The sequence below is a fragment of the Lynx canadensis genome, chromosome E1 (assembly GCF_007474595.2).
Source record: "Lynx canadensis isolate LIC74 chromosome E1, mLynCan4.pri.v2, whole genome shotgun sequence".
Lineage (NCBI taxonomy): Eukaryota > Metazoa > Chordata > Mammalia > Carnivora > Felidae > Lynx > Lynx canadensis.
In genome coordinates this window covers 26,789,843-26,802,819 of record NC_044316.2, presented here as the reverse complement: position 1 = coordinate 26,802,819, position 12,977 = coordinate 26,789,843, and the positions used below count along the sequence as shown (strand labels likewise).

At 36.6% G+C, this 12,977-nt stretch overlaps 1 protein-coding gene across 2 annotated transcripts in view; it reads left to right on the top strand.

The window, feature by feature from the left end:
• CLTC (clathrin heavy chain) overlaps window positions 1-12,528 on the top strand; it is a 67,236-nt gene extending 54,708 nt beyond the window's left edge. Inside the window, exons 22-33 of one of the 2 annotated variants that reach the window (XM_030296101.1) lie at window positions 112-269; window positions 469-633; window positions 754-861; window positions 944-1,111; window positions 1,470-1,619; window positions 1,706-1,837; window positions 1,953-2,063; window positions 3,227-3,397; window positions 3,986-4,207; window positions 5,440-5,460; window positions 9,132-9,207; window positions 11,451-12,528. In XM_030296101.1, coding sequence (XP_030151961.1) covers window positions 112-269; window positions 469-633; window positions 754-861; window positions 944-1,111; window positions 1,470-1,619; window positions 1,706-1,837; window positions 1,953-2,063; window positions 3,227-3,397; window positions 3,986-4,207; window positions 5,440-5,460; window positions 9,132-9,207; window positions 11,451-11,575 — 1,607 coding nt within the window. In that variant the 3' untranslated portion in view covers window positions 11,576-12,528. The remainder of the gene's footprint in view (window positions 1-111; window positions 270-468; window positions 634-753; window positions 862-943; window positions 1,112-1,469; window positions 1,620-1,705; window positions 1,838-1,952; window positions 2,064-3,226; window positions 3,398-3,985; window positions 4,208-5,439; window positions 5,461-9,131; window positions 9,208-11,450) is intronic. The other variant, XM_030296102.1, reaches the window with a different exon arrangement.
• The last annotated feature ends 449 nt before the right edge of the window (window positions 12,529-12,977 follow it).

The following is a 12,977-nucleotide window of genomic DNA, read 5'->3' as shown; positions in this document are numbered from 1 at the left end:
GTTATTTTCTATATTGGTTCCTTAAAAAGGAAATTAACAATAATTTTCATTTACTTGAGTGAAAAATGTTAGGATATTAGTGTTTGGATTTATTTTCTTCTTTATACCTAGGAAACTGGGAAGAACTAGTGAAGTACTTGCAGATGGCCCGTAAGAAGGCTCGTGAATCCTATGTGGAGACAGAATTGATATTTGCACTGGCTAAAACAAACCGCCTTGCAGAGTTGGAAGAGTTCATCAATGGGCCAAATAATGCTCATATCCAACAAGTGGGTTTCCTGTTCAGATTTTTTCAAAGTGTAGAAGTCAACTGTTAAGCAACTTTTTATTAGTAGGATCAACCCATCACAACTGATGATTCCAAAGGAAATACAGTGTTTATCAGTATTAAATTGAATTGTGACTTTGGAATGAGGATTGAGTTTAGGCCTACCAAAAATGGATTGTGTTTATTTGCGTTTGTTTCAGGTTGGTGATCGTTGTTATGATGAAAAAATGTATGATGCTGCTAAATTACTGTACAACAATGTCTCCAATTTTGGACGCTTGGCATCTACCCTCGTTCACCTGGGTGAATATCAGGCAGCTGTTGATGGAGCTAGGAAAGCTAATAGTACTCGAACATGGAAAGAGGTAATCTCAATACCAGTTTGAATGAAGAATTCAGATGTTTAGAAATCTCTTTAAACTGATTAATTGAATTAACCAGCCATGTTTACATTTGAGTTTATGTAGTTGAAATTTTTGTTATAGGTCTGCTTCGCCTGTGTAGATGGCAAGGAGTTCCGTCTAGCTCAAATGTGTGGGCTTCATATTGTAGTACATGCAGATGAATTGGAGGAACTTATCAACTACTATCAGGTAATGAACAAGAGTCTTTTATTAGTTGAGATCTATTGCCACAGATAGTCTTAAACTTTAATTGCGTATTTCCCTTATTCAGGACCGAGGATACTTTGAAGAACTGATAACCATGTTGGAAGCAGCACTGGGACTTGAGCGAGCTCATATGGGAATGTTTACCGAATTAGCTATTCTATATTCTAAATTTAAGCCACAGAAAATGAGGGAGCATCTGGAGCTGTTCTGGTCCAGAGTGAATATTCCTAAGGTAATTAGCCTTTTAACATTGTGAGGTGGCTCTGTAGCTATAACTGAAACTTTAATGGGTTGCCTGGGTGGCTCAGTTGATTAAGCGTCCCAACTCTTCGTTTCGGCTCATGTCATGATCTCATGGTTTTTGCGTTTAGGCCCACTTCAGGCTCTGCACTGACAGTGTGGAGCTTGCTTAGGATTCTCTCTCCCTTTCTCTACCCCTCACCCATTTGCAACATGTGCACATGTGTGCATGCTCTCTCTTTCTCTCAAATAAACTTTCCTTCCTCTGTTTTTTTCTTTTTCTTTTCTTTTTTAAGCTTTAGCTAGAATTACAGACCCATATCTAAAGCAATTAAATCTCTCTTACATAGGTGCTTAGAGCTGCAGAACAAGCTCATCTCTGGGCAGAATTGGTGTTTTTGTATGACAAGTATGAAGAGTATGATAATGCCATAATTACTATGATGAACCATCCAACTGATGCATGGAAAGAAGGGCAGTTCAAAGATATTATTACCAAGGTGTGTATCTTCTTCAGAAGATACAAGCTTCAAAAGGAGCTCATTAGTAAATAACTCAACTTCTATGTGGACTTTTCCCACTTTAGGTTGCCAATGTGGAACTATACTACAGAGCAATACAGTTCTACCTAGAATTCAAGCCTCTGTTGTTAAATGATTTGCTGATGGTGCTGTCTCCACGGTTGGATCATACTCGTGCTGTCAATTATTTCAGCAAGGTAATTCTAAAAACTTCAAAACCTCATAGTAGGGAGCTAAGACTTACATCGGTAACTTTTGTCTGTGGAACTTGAAGGATGTATTATGTTTGTAAAAACACTCCTTATTTTAAAGGTTAAACAGCTACCACTGGTGAAACCATATTTGCGTTCAGTTCAAAACCACAACAACAAGTCTGTGAATGAATCACTGAACAACCTCTTTATTACCGAAGAAGATTATCAGGTAAAACTTTTAGTTCTTGCATGTATTCTCAAAATTCAGGTTATAATTGGGTTATTGGTATGTTTTCGAGTAAAACCCATTATCCCTTAGGTTTGTAAACAGTAGGTACTTGTATGCCTCAGATCTAATTTAGTGGTGTTTTCAAGATCAATAAATCTGACTTTTGGGCGCCTGGGTGGCGCAGTCGGTTAAGCGTCCGACTTCAGCCAGGTCACGATCTCGCGGTCCGTGAGTTCGAGCCCCGCGTCAGGCTCTGGGCTGATGGCTCAGAGCCTGGAGCCTGTTTCCGATTCTGTGTCTCCCTCTCTCCCTGCCCCTCCCCCGTTCATGCTCTGTCTCTCTCTGTCCCAAAAATAAATAAACGTTGAAAAAAAAAATTAAAAAAAAAAAATAAAATAAATCTGACTTTTAAGTGCAAAGTTTGCAGAATTTTGCTTAGATCTTGTGTTGGTTAATGCTTTAGAAAAAATGTTATGGTTACTTCATCCCTAAACATCTTGATTGTAGGCAAGGTTCAAAGAGTTTTGGATTTTTTTAACTAGTCTGTAAAACTGATTTGGTATTAAGTGTATTTATTCACTGCTTTTCTTGCCCTGTAGCGTATTAGTATCTGTCTTTTAATAAACTTGCCTTTGTGAAGAATTTTGCAAAAACAAAATTACAGTTAAGGTTAAGCTAGTTGCCTTTTTTCTTTCTCTTATTACCAACAAATGATGGGTTCAGATCCCATGCTTAGCTATATGACTAACTACCATGTCACATTGTATCAGAAGTTTCTCTGAAGCATAAAATCTTATCCTCCAAATTACAAATCCTGCCATTTTCATAACTATTCGAAGTTTTGATACTGGAAACCTTGGAGAAAATTACAGAAGTTTTGTAGTACCTTTGAAGATTTTTGTTATACAGTCAGATTGAAGAACCTTGATACTTGTTCAGCTTACAACTTTCTGGTTTGATGCTTGAATCTAGGCTGTCATATTACAGTGCTCATTGATCAAGTTGTATTCTATACATACACATCATACAGCATATAGATCACATCATATACAGTCAGTCATATACAGTAATGACTCCTTGATCAAGAATCATGGAATAAATTTTAAACTAAAATGAAACTGATCTGGCATTGGATGGCTTTTTTTTTTTTTCTTTTTTTTAAGGCTCTGCGAACATCTATAGATGCTTATGACAACTTTGACAATATCTCACTTGCTCAGCGTTTGGAAAAACATGAACTCATTGAGTTCAGAAGAATTGCTGCTTATCTCTTCAAAGGCAACAACCGCTGGAAACAGAGTGTAGAGCTGTGCAAGAAAGACAGCCTGTACAAGGTGGGAATGTTGGTGGGGGCTGGCCTATTAAGTCAAGTACTAGATGACCTGTTGTAACCCTATAATGGTGTATTAGAAGTGATTACAGGGGCACCTGGGAGGCCCAGTTGGTTAAGTCTCCGACTCATGGTTTCAGTTTAGGTGATGTTCTGACTGAGTTTGAGCCCTGTGTCCAGCTGTGAGCAGAGCCTGCTTGGGATTCTATCTCTCTCTCTCCCTCTCTTTCTGCCCCTCTCACACTCGCTTGTACTTGCTCTCTGTCAAAGTAAATAAATTTAGAAGAAATTAAAAGAGAAGTGATTATGGTCTATACAAGTATTAGTCTTGCAAATGTGAGAATTGTCTTTAAGCCCCCATTTGAGGGAGGTGGTAATTAAGTCAATTTCTTGATTCTAGTGGTCATCTTATGTTCTGTCAAGCCTCTCTCTGTTTAAAAAAAGATTGTTCACCCTATTTTTTTCTTTTCTTTCAACAAATCTTCAATTTAAATGATATAACTGGGACCCCCCCACCCCCCATTGTATAATTGGTTTGCCATTTCAGCATATTTGAGTTTAATGTTTCACCATCATCCTTTCCTTTGAATAGGATGCAATGCAGTATGCCTCTGAATCTAAAGATACTGAATTGGCTGAAGAACTCCTACAGTGGTTTTTGCAGGAAGAAAAAAGAGAGTGCTTTGGAGCTTGTCTTTTTACCTGTTATGATCTTTTAAGGCCAGATGTTGTCCTTGAAACTGCATGGAGGCACAATATCATGGATTTTGCCATGCCCTATTTCATCCAGGTCATGAAGGAATACTTGACAAAGGTAATGGCGCCTCTGTGTGTATTCAGAACTACTTACCTTGAGGATATATAAAATTCCACATGCAGGTCTATTTTTTTCAAATTTTTTTTGTCTAGTGGAAGTAAGTCATTTGATTGTCATAAAATATTCTCCAGAAATTTTTGATGTCTGACAAGTGACATTGAATGGAAAAGGGAACTCAAACGTGTCAGTATGTTTACCCTCCATGTATTTCTGAGGGTGAATAGTATTACTTCTATATTGTATGTTTGTTTTTTTTTAACATCTGATAAAAACATTTTTTTTTTCCTGAAAATAACATCTTCCTCAAATCCGTTCTTGTGACTTAGATGTCCGTAACTTAGTAGTATAGATTTCCTTTTTTTTGGTTGCTTCTTGACTTTAATATGTATGCCTGTTTCTTTTTGGGAAGCAAAATCTTTATTCTTAACATCCTGTTAATTTTCTCAATATTTTGATAGTTTAACCCCTAATTTAAAAAAATCATAGGAGTTTAACATATTACCTAAAAGTGCATTAAACAAGCTGTGGTTATAATCATTTTATTAAATTCACTCCTCTTAGTGTCCCTTTTTGATATCATAGTATTTTTTACTCACTAGATCCTCAACAGTTACTAGCTCTTTACTATAGAACATTTAAAAAAAAAATGGTCCTAAAGGATCCATTTGTCAAAGCAAAAACATGCTTATTAAATTTGGAGTTTCCCATCTGATCTCTTCAGCATGCCGGAGTAAAGGGGGAAAAACAAAGTACCACTAATGGCCCCCAGTATGAATATTTCTTTAGGCTACCATCTAGTAGATACCATTGTGTCCAGTTATAATTTTTTAAGAATTAACATTTTTGGTATAAAAACTGCTTGAAATCCAGTGTAAGAAAACAGTTGCCTTATATTAGCTATAGATGAGAATAGCTTCTTTTTGTATGCATAATGCCAACTTATGAGACCTGGCTCTAAGCTGCTGTTAACCGAAATGCTGTAAGTTTAACTAGTGATTATGCTGCTTTCTTTCACACTGACTCTAGCACAAATTCTTCTGCAATAAGCTCTGAAGTTTAAAAAAAAGTTCTAAATTTTGCTTCCAGTATGCCCTTTATTTTCACTTTTCTCATGCCTTTTTTAGTGGTTAGATGTTTCTCCCCTAAACCTTTGTTGCTGATTCTACCTTTTTATGCTCAATATGGAATTTGATTTTTTTCTAAGCTGCACCTTCTGAATTCCTTTGCAGGTTGATGCAATAAAGGAAAAGGTGAAAGTTGATTCTTTTCCATCTTTAAGTCTGGAGGACTAAGTCTAAGGAATTTGCATGATTTTTTTCCTTCCTTTTCTACGCTGCTGCTGCTTTTTCCCCCCAATAAATTTTCACTAAAGCCTCTGCAAGTCCCTTAAAACATAACTATAATAGAGCTGTAGGACATTAGTAGATGTTTGCTACTAATCGGCTAATAGGCTTTAGGAAGGGCAGGAGGCTAATCAGTAGTTGGTTCACAGTCTCTCTTAAATGTATTATTAAAAACTGAGCATGGTGAGTTTCCATATTTCCAAAGTTTCAGGAAATTTCTCTTCCCTGTCAGGGTATCTGGACCATAATAGGATTTTCTTAATACTCTAAATAAATTTAAGCAGCCTCTGGTTTTATTTTGTGAGCTTGCCTGACAGTTGTTGAATTTATATATGTATATATATGCCCTAAAAGGCTTTTGGGGTTTTTTTTTTTTTTTTGGTATTGAAGGACTGTGATCCAGTTTCTGATCTCTTGATTCTTACTAATTTTTTGCTGAAAGTAGATACAAGAGATACTAGCTGCTTCCGAAGAGACTTTCCTCATGTTTCTCCAGGTGTCCAGTTCTTATGGTGCTAGTCCGTTTTCAAGAGGAAACAAAACTTTTTTAATCACGAGAGTAGCTTGCTGTAATTGTTGCTAAGCAACACGGAATATTTCTGTATTTAATGAAGCAATATTAACTTCTTCCTGTAATAAGGGACACCTCTGAAGATACCTAAAATTTGCTTTCATTCATCTGTTGGCTTGTCCAAGGTCAAATTTAGGCACCTCTTGGTTGCTGCTTCCTTCATTGGCTTGTCTCCATCCCAATATAAATGAAACAAACTTACGTCCGTTATCAAATTGTTGTAGTAAAAGGGTGGGAAGGTAAAGGAGAGTTGAAACAAATTTAAAAGATTTTGGGTGGGGGACAATGCCTTGAAATTATGTTGAACCAAACTGGAATCACCATTGGAACTTAGGGCAAACCTGAGTAAAATGCATTGTGTGTGAGGCCCTTCAGCAGCTAGTAAGCAAGGCAGTTAGAAAGCGTGTGTGTGAAAAACAGGTAATTGAACTGCAGTGTTATGCATTGTTTTAAATCAAGCATGTACAACAGTCATTGCAATTACATCATACTACTTTTGAAACTCTTAAAGCATTGCTGTGGGCTGTGTGTGTTTCTTGAGAGCCTGTATAGCAACAGTCATCTTCAGATCTCACTTCTTGCTTCAGTACTTTTGCCTTTTTTTCATGCACACATACACCAGAATAACTGACTGCATGTTAACTTTTCCTCTGCAGCATATTGCAGTCTTTGTGGAAAAGCCTTTTACATTGTAGTGAATTTTTAATAGTACAGATGGAACTGATTTCAGTGACACGCTTTACCTGTAATTTTTCTTTTTATCCCTGTAATTTTTCTTTTTATCCAAGGATCAGAAACTTTTGTTACAGCTCTTAACAAAAGCTTGTGTTCATAAAAGCCTTCTCTGCCTTTCTTTTTTGAGCAGTCTGAATTGTGTCAGTGGAAACAAAAATTGGATGTTGCTGTGCCAGAGGCTGTCCCATATTATAGAAAAATAAAAATTTTTTGCTTAGTTTGATGCTATTCCTTCAGAGGTCTTTTTTTCTTTTTTTGCCCTCTGCCCAACCTGCCTATGTGCATGCATGGGCATTGTGATACTGCTAGCTCTTCTTCGAAGTCTTTGGTGTACTTCTGTAACAGGACTTCTTTCTTCAACTTCACCTCTGACATTTAGGTTTAAACATGTGTTCACTTTAGATTCTTGTCCTTGAAAGTCTGGAAATGTATTTTGCAGTGGTGGGGTTTTTTGCTGTTTCATTTTTCTTCTGATAACTTGGAAGTTAAGCACACTCATCCATGTATTTTTTGGTATAACCTCTTTAGCTCACTCTTGGATACTGTTTAGTTAGCAAAACCCCTTGATGGCACAGACTGTGCTTTTAATATTTAAGTAATAATATTTAAGTTTGAATGCCAAACATTGGGTATCTCTCATGGAACTTCTCCCTAGTAGTTTTTACTTTGATATTGGGCTACTCTGTAACACATGAACTATTTTAGTCTATAAAAATAGGAAAACTGTAAACAAAAGCAAACCAACCCATCTTCCTAGTGTAGAAAAACTAAATTTTATCTGAAGGTATCTAGTCAGCTTACATTTCTCAAATTATTCCCTAATAAACTAGAATGCATTAGACTTATATTCTATTACATATATGTAATATTTAATATGGGACAATTAAAATATGTATAAAATACTGTCCTAACCTTAATAACCTATGTGAAGACTCAAACATACTTTTAAATACTTTCAAAGAGAAAGGAAGGGCTGTTTTAACCTTTTTAGGACCCAGTCTTTATAGTTTTTCACTGACGTCTGCATGTCTTTTTTTTGTGAGTGATTTTTCACTATTTACCTTTTTGAGGAACATGCCGTGAACATTCATTAAAAGATTTTCCTGTATTCTGCCTCTCATTTTGGCGCGCTCTGAAAACCACTAGGAATAGATCATGTCAGAATTTGAAGTTTTAGTTTTACTTCTAGTATAATGATAGACCAACTAATAATAAGGCTTTCACTGAGATACCAACTTTTTAAAAGTAGTTTAAAAGATAGAGTTTAAAAGGCAGGTAGAAGTTGTATAGCAGATATCCCCTAAGCCCATTGTCCTAACATCCTTTCTTCCCAATTCTTCACAGAATTATAGTACCAGATCATGTTAGTCCTATAACAAATTTTGCAGAATATCTTATTCAACCATCATTATATAGACAAGGAAGTTTGAGGGTCAGTACAGTGGTTTGCCAGGGTCACATAACTAGTTTATGGAGGGACCTGTGTATTCCAGCTCCTTTTTTTTTCACTTTTTGTTTTTTTTTTTAAACATTTGGACTCCTACTATATTAGTTCTGTCTGATACTATCCACTTTTATTTAGAGTAGTTAGCACGTAGTAGCCATTTACTTCTTTGGCTTCATTAAAAACAAAACAAATTCTTCCTCAAAGATGTGGCAAAAATTAGGCATTCCTACTACTATTTCTACTTCTTAGAAAATAGAGCATTAAAACATGCAGCCTGTCTTTATCTAAAAAGATGGAATATGGAGCCACTTTGTGTCTTAAATTTCAGTCCGCACCTATAACAATTATCAGCAGAAGCTGTGCACAATTGGCAAAAGATAGCTTATTCTAAATGAGTACTTGTCCAGTCATTAACTCATTTCACTTTTTTGAATATCATTTCCTTTGGGGAGGGAAGTCTTGTCTGGTTATGAGTTCATTATTATTACCTTTGATAAAGTTTAAACTTCATTTGAAAAAGTGGTTCCTTCTTGTTATCTCCCTCCCTCAGACTGGCTGCATCCTAGCATGCCCAGTTTTAGCCTGGCGTGAGCTTTTATGGCATTTATAAATCCCTCCTTCCTGAGGGTTTATAATGACAGTGCTAAAAATCACCTTGACTGAACTATGAACATTGCCATTGAATTTGAGGGGGCCTGAGAATATTCTTTCTAGTCTGTTTTATTTTGACAAAATTCAACATACTAAGGCTTTTCCACTTTCTGCCATAAACCTAGGTGTATAATATTTTTGAGGTGCTAAGTAACATTACCTGTTTTTCTCCAGGTGGATAAATTAGATGCTTCGGAATCACTGAGAAAAGAAGAAGAACAAGCTACAGAGACACAACCTATCGTTTATGGTAATCTCTCTCTCTCTCTTTAAACCCACAGAAAAGTAGTAGACAAGTGTTTCATTCTTTAAGGATTCTACTTCAGAATAGAAATACAGTTAAGTGTCTAAAGTGCAAAAAGCTCACGGAGTTCAGGAATAATTCTACCATCTTTTTCTGAAAACAGTCTTAAAGCAGACACTGTTATTATTCACTTAAGGTAGTCTTAAATGCAAAGATAATCTTAAAAAATAGTCACTTAAGATCATAACCTAAATTTTCCTCTTGCCTGCTCACTGATTGATTACATATTCATAAATTAGAAGTATTGATGAATTCAGTTTTCAGAAATGCAGAAGCTAAGAAAACGTGCCAAGGCTGTCTTTATGGTGCTTTACAGACAGAGTGTATCTTCTCTTTAAGTTCTAACTGGGGCAGAAAACGAGGTAGTTTCCATTTGAGAACTTTCCAGAGAGATAGGATCTTGAAACTCTCAGTGAATATATAGGGCAATTTAATTTCTTCTATGTGCAAGTAGTTCAGACTTGTACTCTTGGTGAACAGATACATTTGAACAATGAATTAGAAGGGTATATATTATGTCGCTGTAATCAGGTGTTTTTTGGAGGAAGGCATAAAATTGTGACCATTATATCTCAGCCTGCTAAAGGAAATGATAATAGACAAACATATTAGGACATTGTCTCCTTTTAATTACTTACTTACTTACTTACTTTTTAAAGTAGGCTTTACACCCAGTGTGGAGCCCAGCACTGGGCTTGAACTCACAATCAAGGCCTGAGCTAAGATCAACAGACACTTAACTGACTGAGCCACCCAGGCGCCCCCCCATCTCCTTTTTATTGTAGATAAAAAAGACTTCGGGAATTTGGAGGACTGCATAGTTTTGATAAAGTTGGAGAAGATAAACTTAAAAGTAGATTAAAGATGATTAAAGTAGGTTAAAAGATGGGAGCAAGATGTTTGACATATTTCAGATAGGGAACAGTAGGAGCAACAATAGGGTGGGGGTAATATTTTGGGAGCACCTATTGAATTTGGCTTGCCTTCAGGGTGTTTAAATGGAGAGTCCTTCTAGGCAGTGGAAAATTTCAGTATCAAAGTTAAAAGTGATTTTTATAAACTGCTGGTTTCCAAAAAGAATTTGCTCACAAAACAAATTCTGGTTGTTCACAAAAAAGAGAGACTTGAGGTCACCTGTCTGAGAGAAACTTTGCACTAGGTTTACATTCTAGTGGGAGATTAAGATTACTTCTTTTGCAAGGGAGTGGATAGAGGTGTTACATTGTTTTTTTTCCTTTTAAATAAACCAGGTTTCTCTATAGGTCATTTTCTGTATGTGATCAACTACTATTTGTAGTTGAGTGTTGGGGTGCCTGGCTGGTTCAGTCGGGGTAGAGCATGCACCTCTTGATCTCGGGGTCATGAGTTTGAGCCCTACCATTGTGGGTGGAGTTTACTTAAAAATTTTTTAAGTTTATTTCTTTATTTTGAGAGAGAGTGTGTTTCCAAGTGGGGGAGAGACAGAATCCCAAGCAGGCTTTGCACTGTTAGCGCAGGGCCTGATTGCAGGGCTTGAACACACAGACCATAAGATCTGAGCCAAAGTTGGACACTTAACTGACAGAGCTACCCAGGCGCCCCTGAAAATTTTTTTTAATGAAGTACGAGTGCTAATACAGTATTTGAAACAGATTTATGTTCTGATGTATTCATACGTAAGCATATGTGTCTTGTTTTTGTTTTTCTCTTAACTAGTACTAGATTCTTTCCTAGATATCCATTAGATTACCATTTCATTTCATTACCATTTATATTGTTTAAATCAGAAATTTAAATCTAATTTTAAAACTTTATTTGTGTTAAAACCACATCATTAAAAAGTTAAGCTTTCCTGTGCTTATTTCACCAAACATGTGTGAGTACCATGTGGTGATAAGTGTATTGGCAGATGTCTTGCCCATTCATGTCAAGCATGCCTGTGCATATGGTTTTAAATAAAATGAGGTAACATAATTACTGTCACTGTTCTGCCCTCTGCCCTGAATTGTTTGGCTTTTTAGGCAGAACCCTTCTTAGGGTGGGTGTGATGCCAAAATTGTGACAGTCAAAAGTACCACCACAAAACTCATTCTAAGTTTTGATTATGTTCTTAGAGTAGGGGAGATTAGAGTATGATAGTCTACACTGCTAACAATTTGTCCCACCTCCTGCCCTTCCACCCCCTACCCTTTCTTGTTTTTCTTCTTTAGGTCAGCCCCAGTTGATGCTGACAGCAGGACCCAGTGTTGCAGTCCCTCCCCAGGCACCTTTTGGCTATGGTTATACTGCACCACCCTATGGGCAGCCACAGCCTGGCTTTGGGTACAGCATGTGAGACAGAAAGCTGATCCTGTAGTCGCCTATTTTCGTACTGAAACATCGTCTCTACCCGCTTCTCAGTTTATAATGGGAAAACAGGCACATGTTCTTGTAACCTTTATTTCATGAAGGACTACTTTTTGTTTCTAACTATAAACTCGGATCACCTGTGTTAAAAGCTTATTTCACATTCCGCATCATTTTAGAATTTATTTTCAAAGGGGAATAGTTTCAATGTTTATTCAGTTGGGCTTTTTTTCTTCCCCCTCATTCTTTGAAGAACTGCTTAATACTCAATCTGTTGTGAAGAACCTGATTTGCACTCTGTAGTGTTTAAAGAAAAAAAACCTCTAATATTGAATCTCTTAAATTTAGTGTATGTAAACAGCTTATGATATGTATTGTCTAAAATGCATTTAAATCTCTTACTCAAAAGCTACAGCAAAAGTATTGGTATGTGACCATGTAAGACTGTCAATGCCAACAAAGACAACACTAATCAGCACATCCTACACTGGATAGCAGTGCTCTCCAAATTATTTGAAAAATGCATTACAGACAAATTGCCTGACTTTTAAATGAGCATAAAAGGCCCTCTAACCTATGCAGGTTTCCTCATTACGCATATAGAAAATGCTAGTGTGTTTTTGCTCACTTCATATGTAACAGGTGCCCTTATGTTGTGCTGTATCCTGTGCTTTTTCTGTGGGACCATTCCATTCAGGAACAAAGAGCACCATGATTCCAATCTGTGTGTATTTACTAACCCTTCCCTGAGGTTTGTGTATGTTGGATATTGTGGTGTTTTAGATCACTGAGTGTACAGAAGAGAGAATTCAAACAAAATATTGCTGTTCTTCAGTTTTGTTTGTGGAATTTGAAATTACTCAAATTTAAAATAAATTACTGGACTGTGGAAATAACGTAGAATGGCAGTTTTAATTAAATACCTTTCAAATTTTAACCAAAGAACTGTGGTTGTGGTAGTTTTATATTGGGTATCGAGGCGGTACAGGGAGGTGTGAGTGCAAAAGCAGAATGAGGATTGGGATAGGGAAATACACAGCGTTACATCATGTACATTCCTGTGGTTAACAAGGTACATGCAGCAGTCTTAAGAGCACTGTAGTAGGCCACATTTTGGCTGTCTCCCATCATTTTAACCAAGTGGCACTTCAGGGTTTTTACCTAAGCATTTCACTTAAATGAACAGATATGGGTATTCTGTCAACTTGCGATCAAAGTATATAAGCATGTAGTTAACATACTGTGCCTCACCATGAAAAGGGCCCCAAAATATGAGTACTTTTAAGTGGAGTTTTTTTAAGCCAGTGTTTGAATTCAACCCTTTTTGTTCATGGCTGAGAATGTTACTTTAAGTTCATTTCACTTTTTAATCCTCAAAAGAGTTAGAGGAT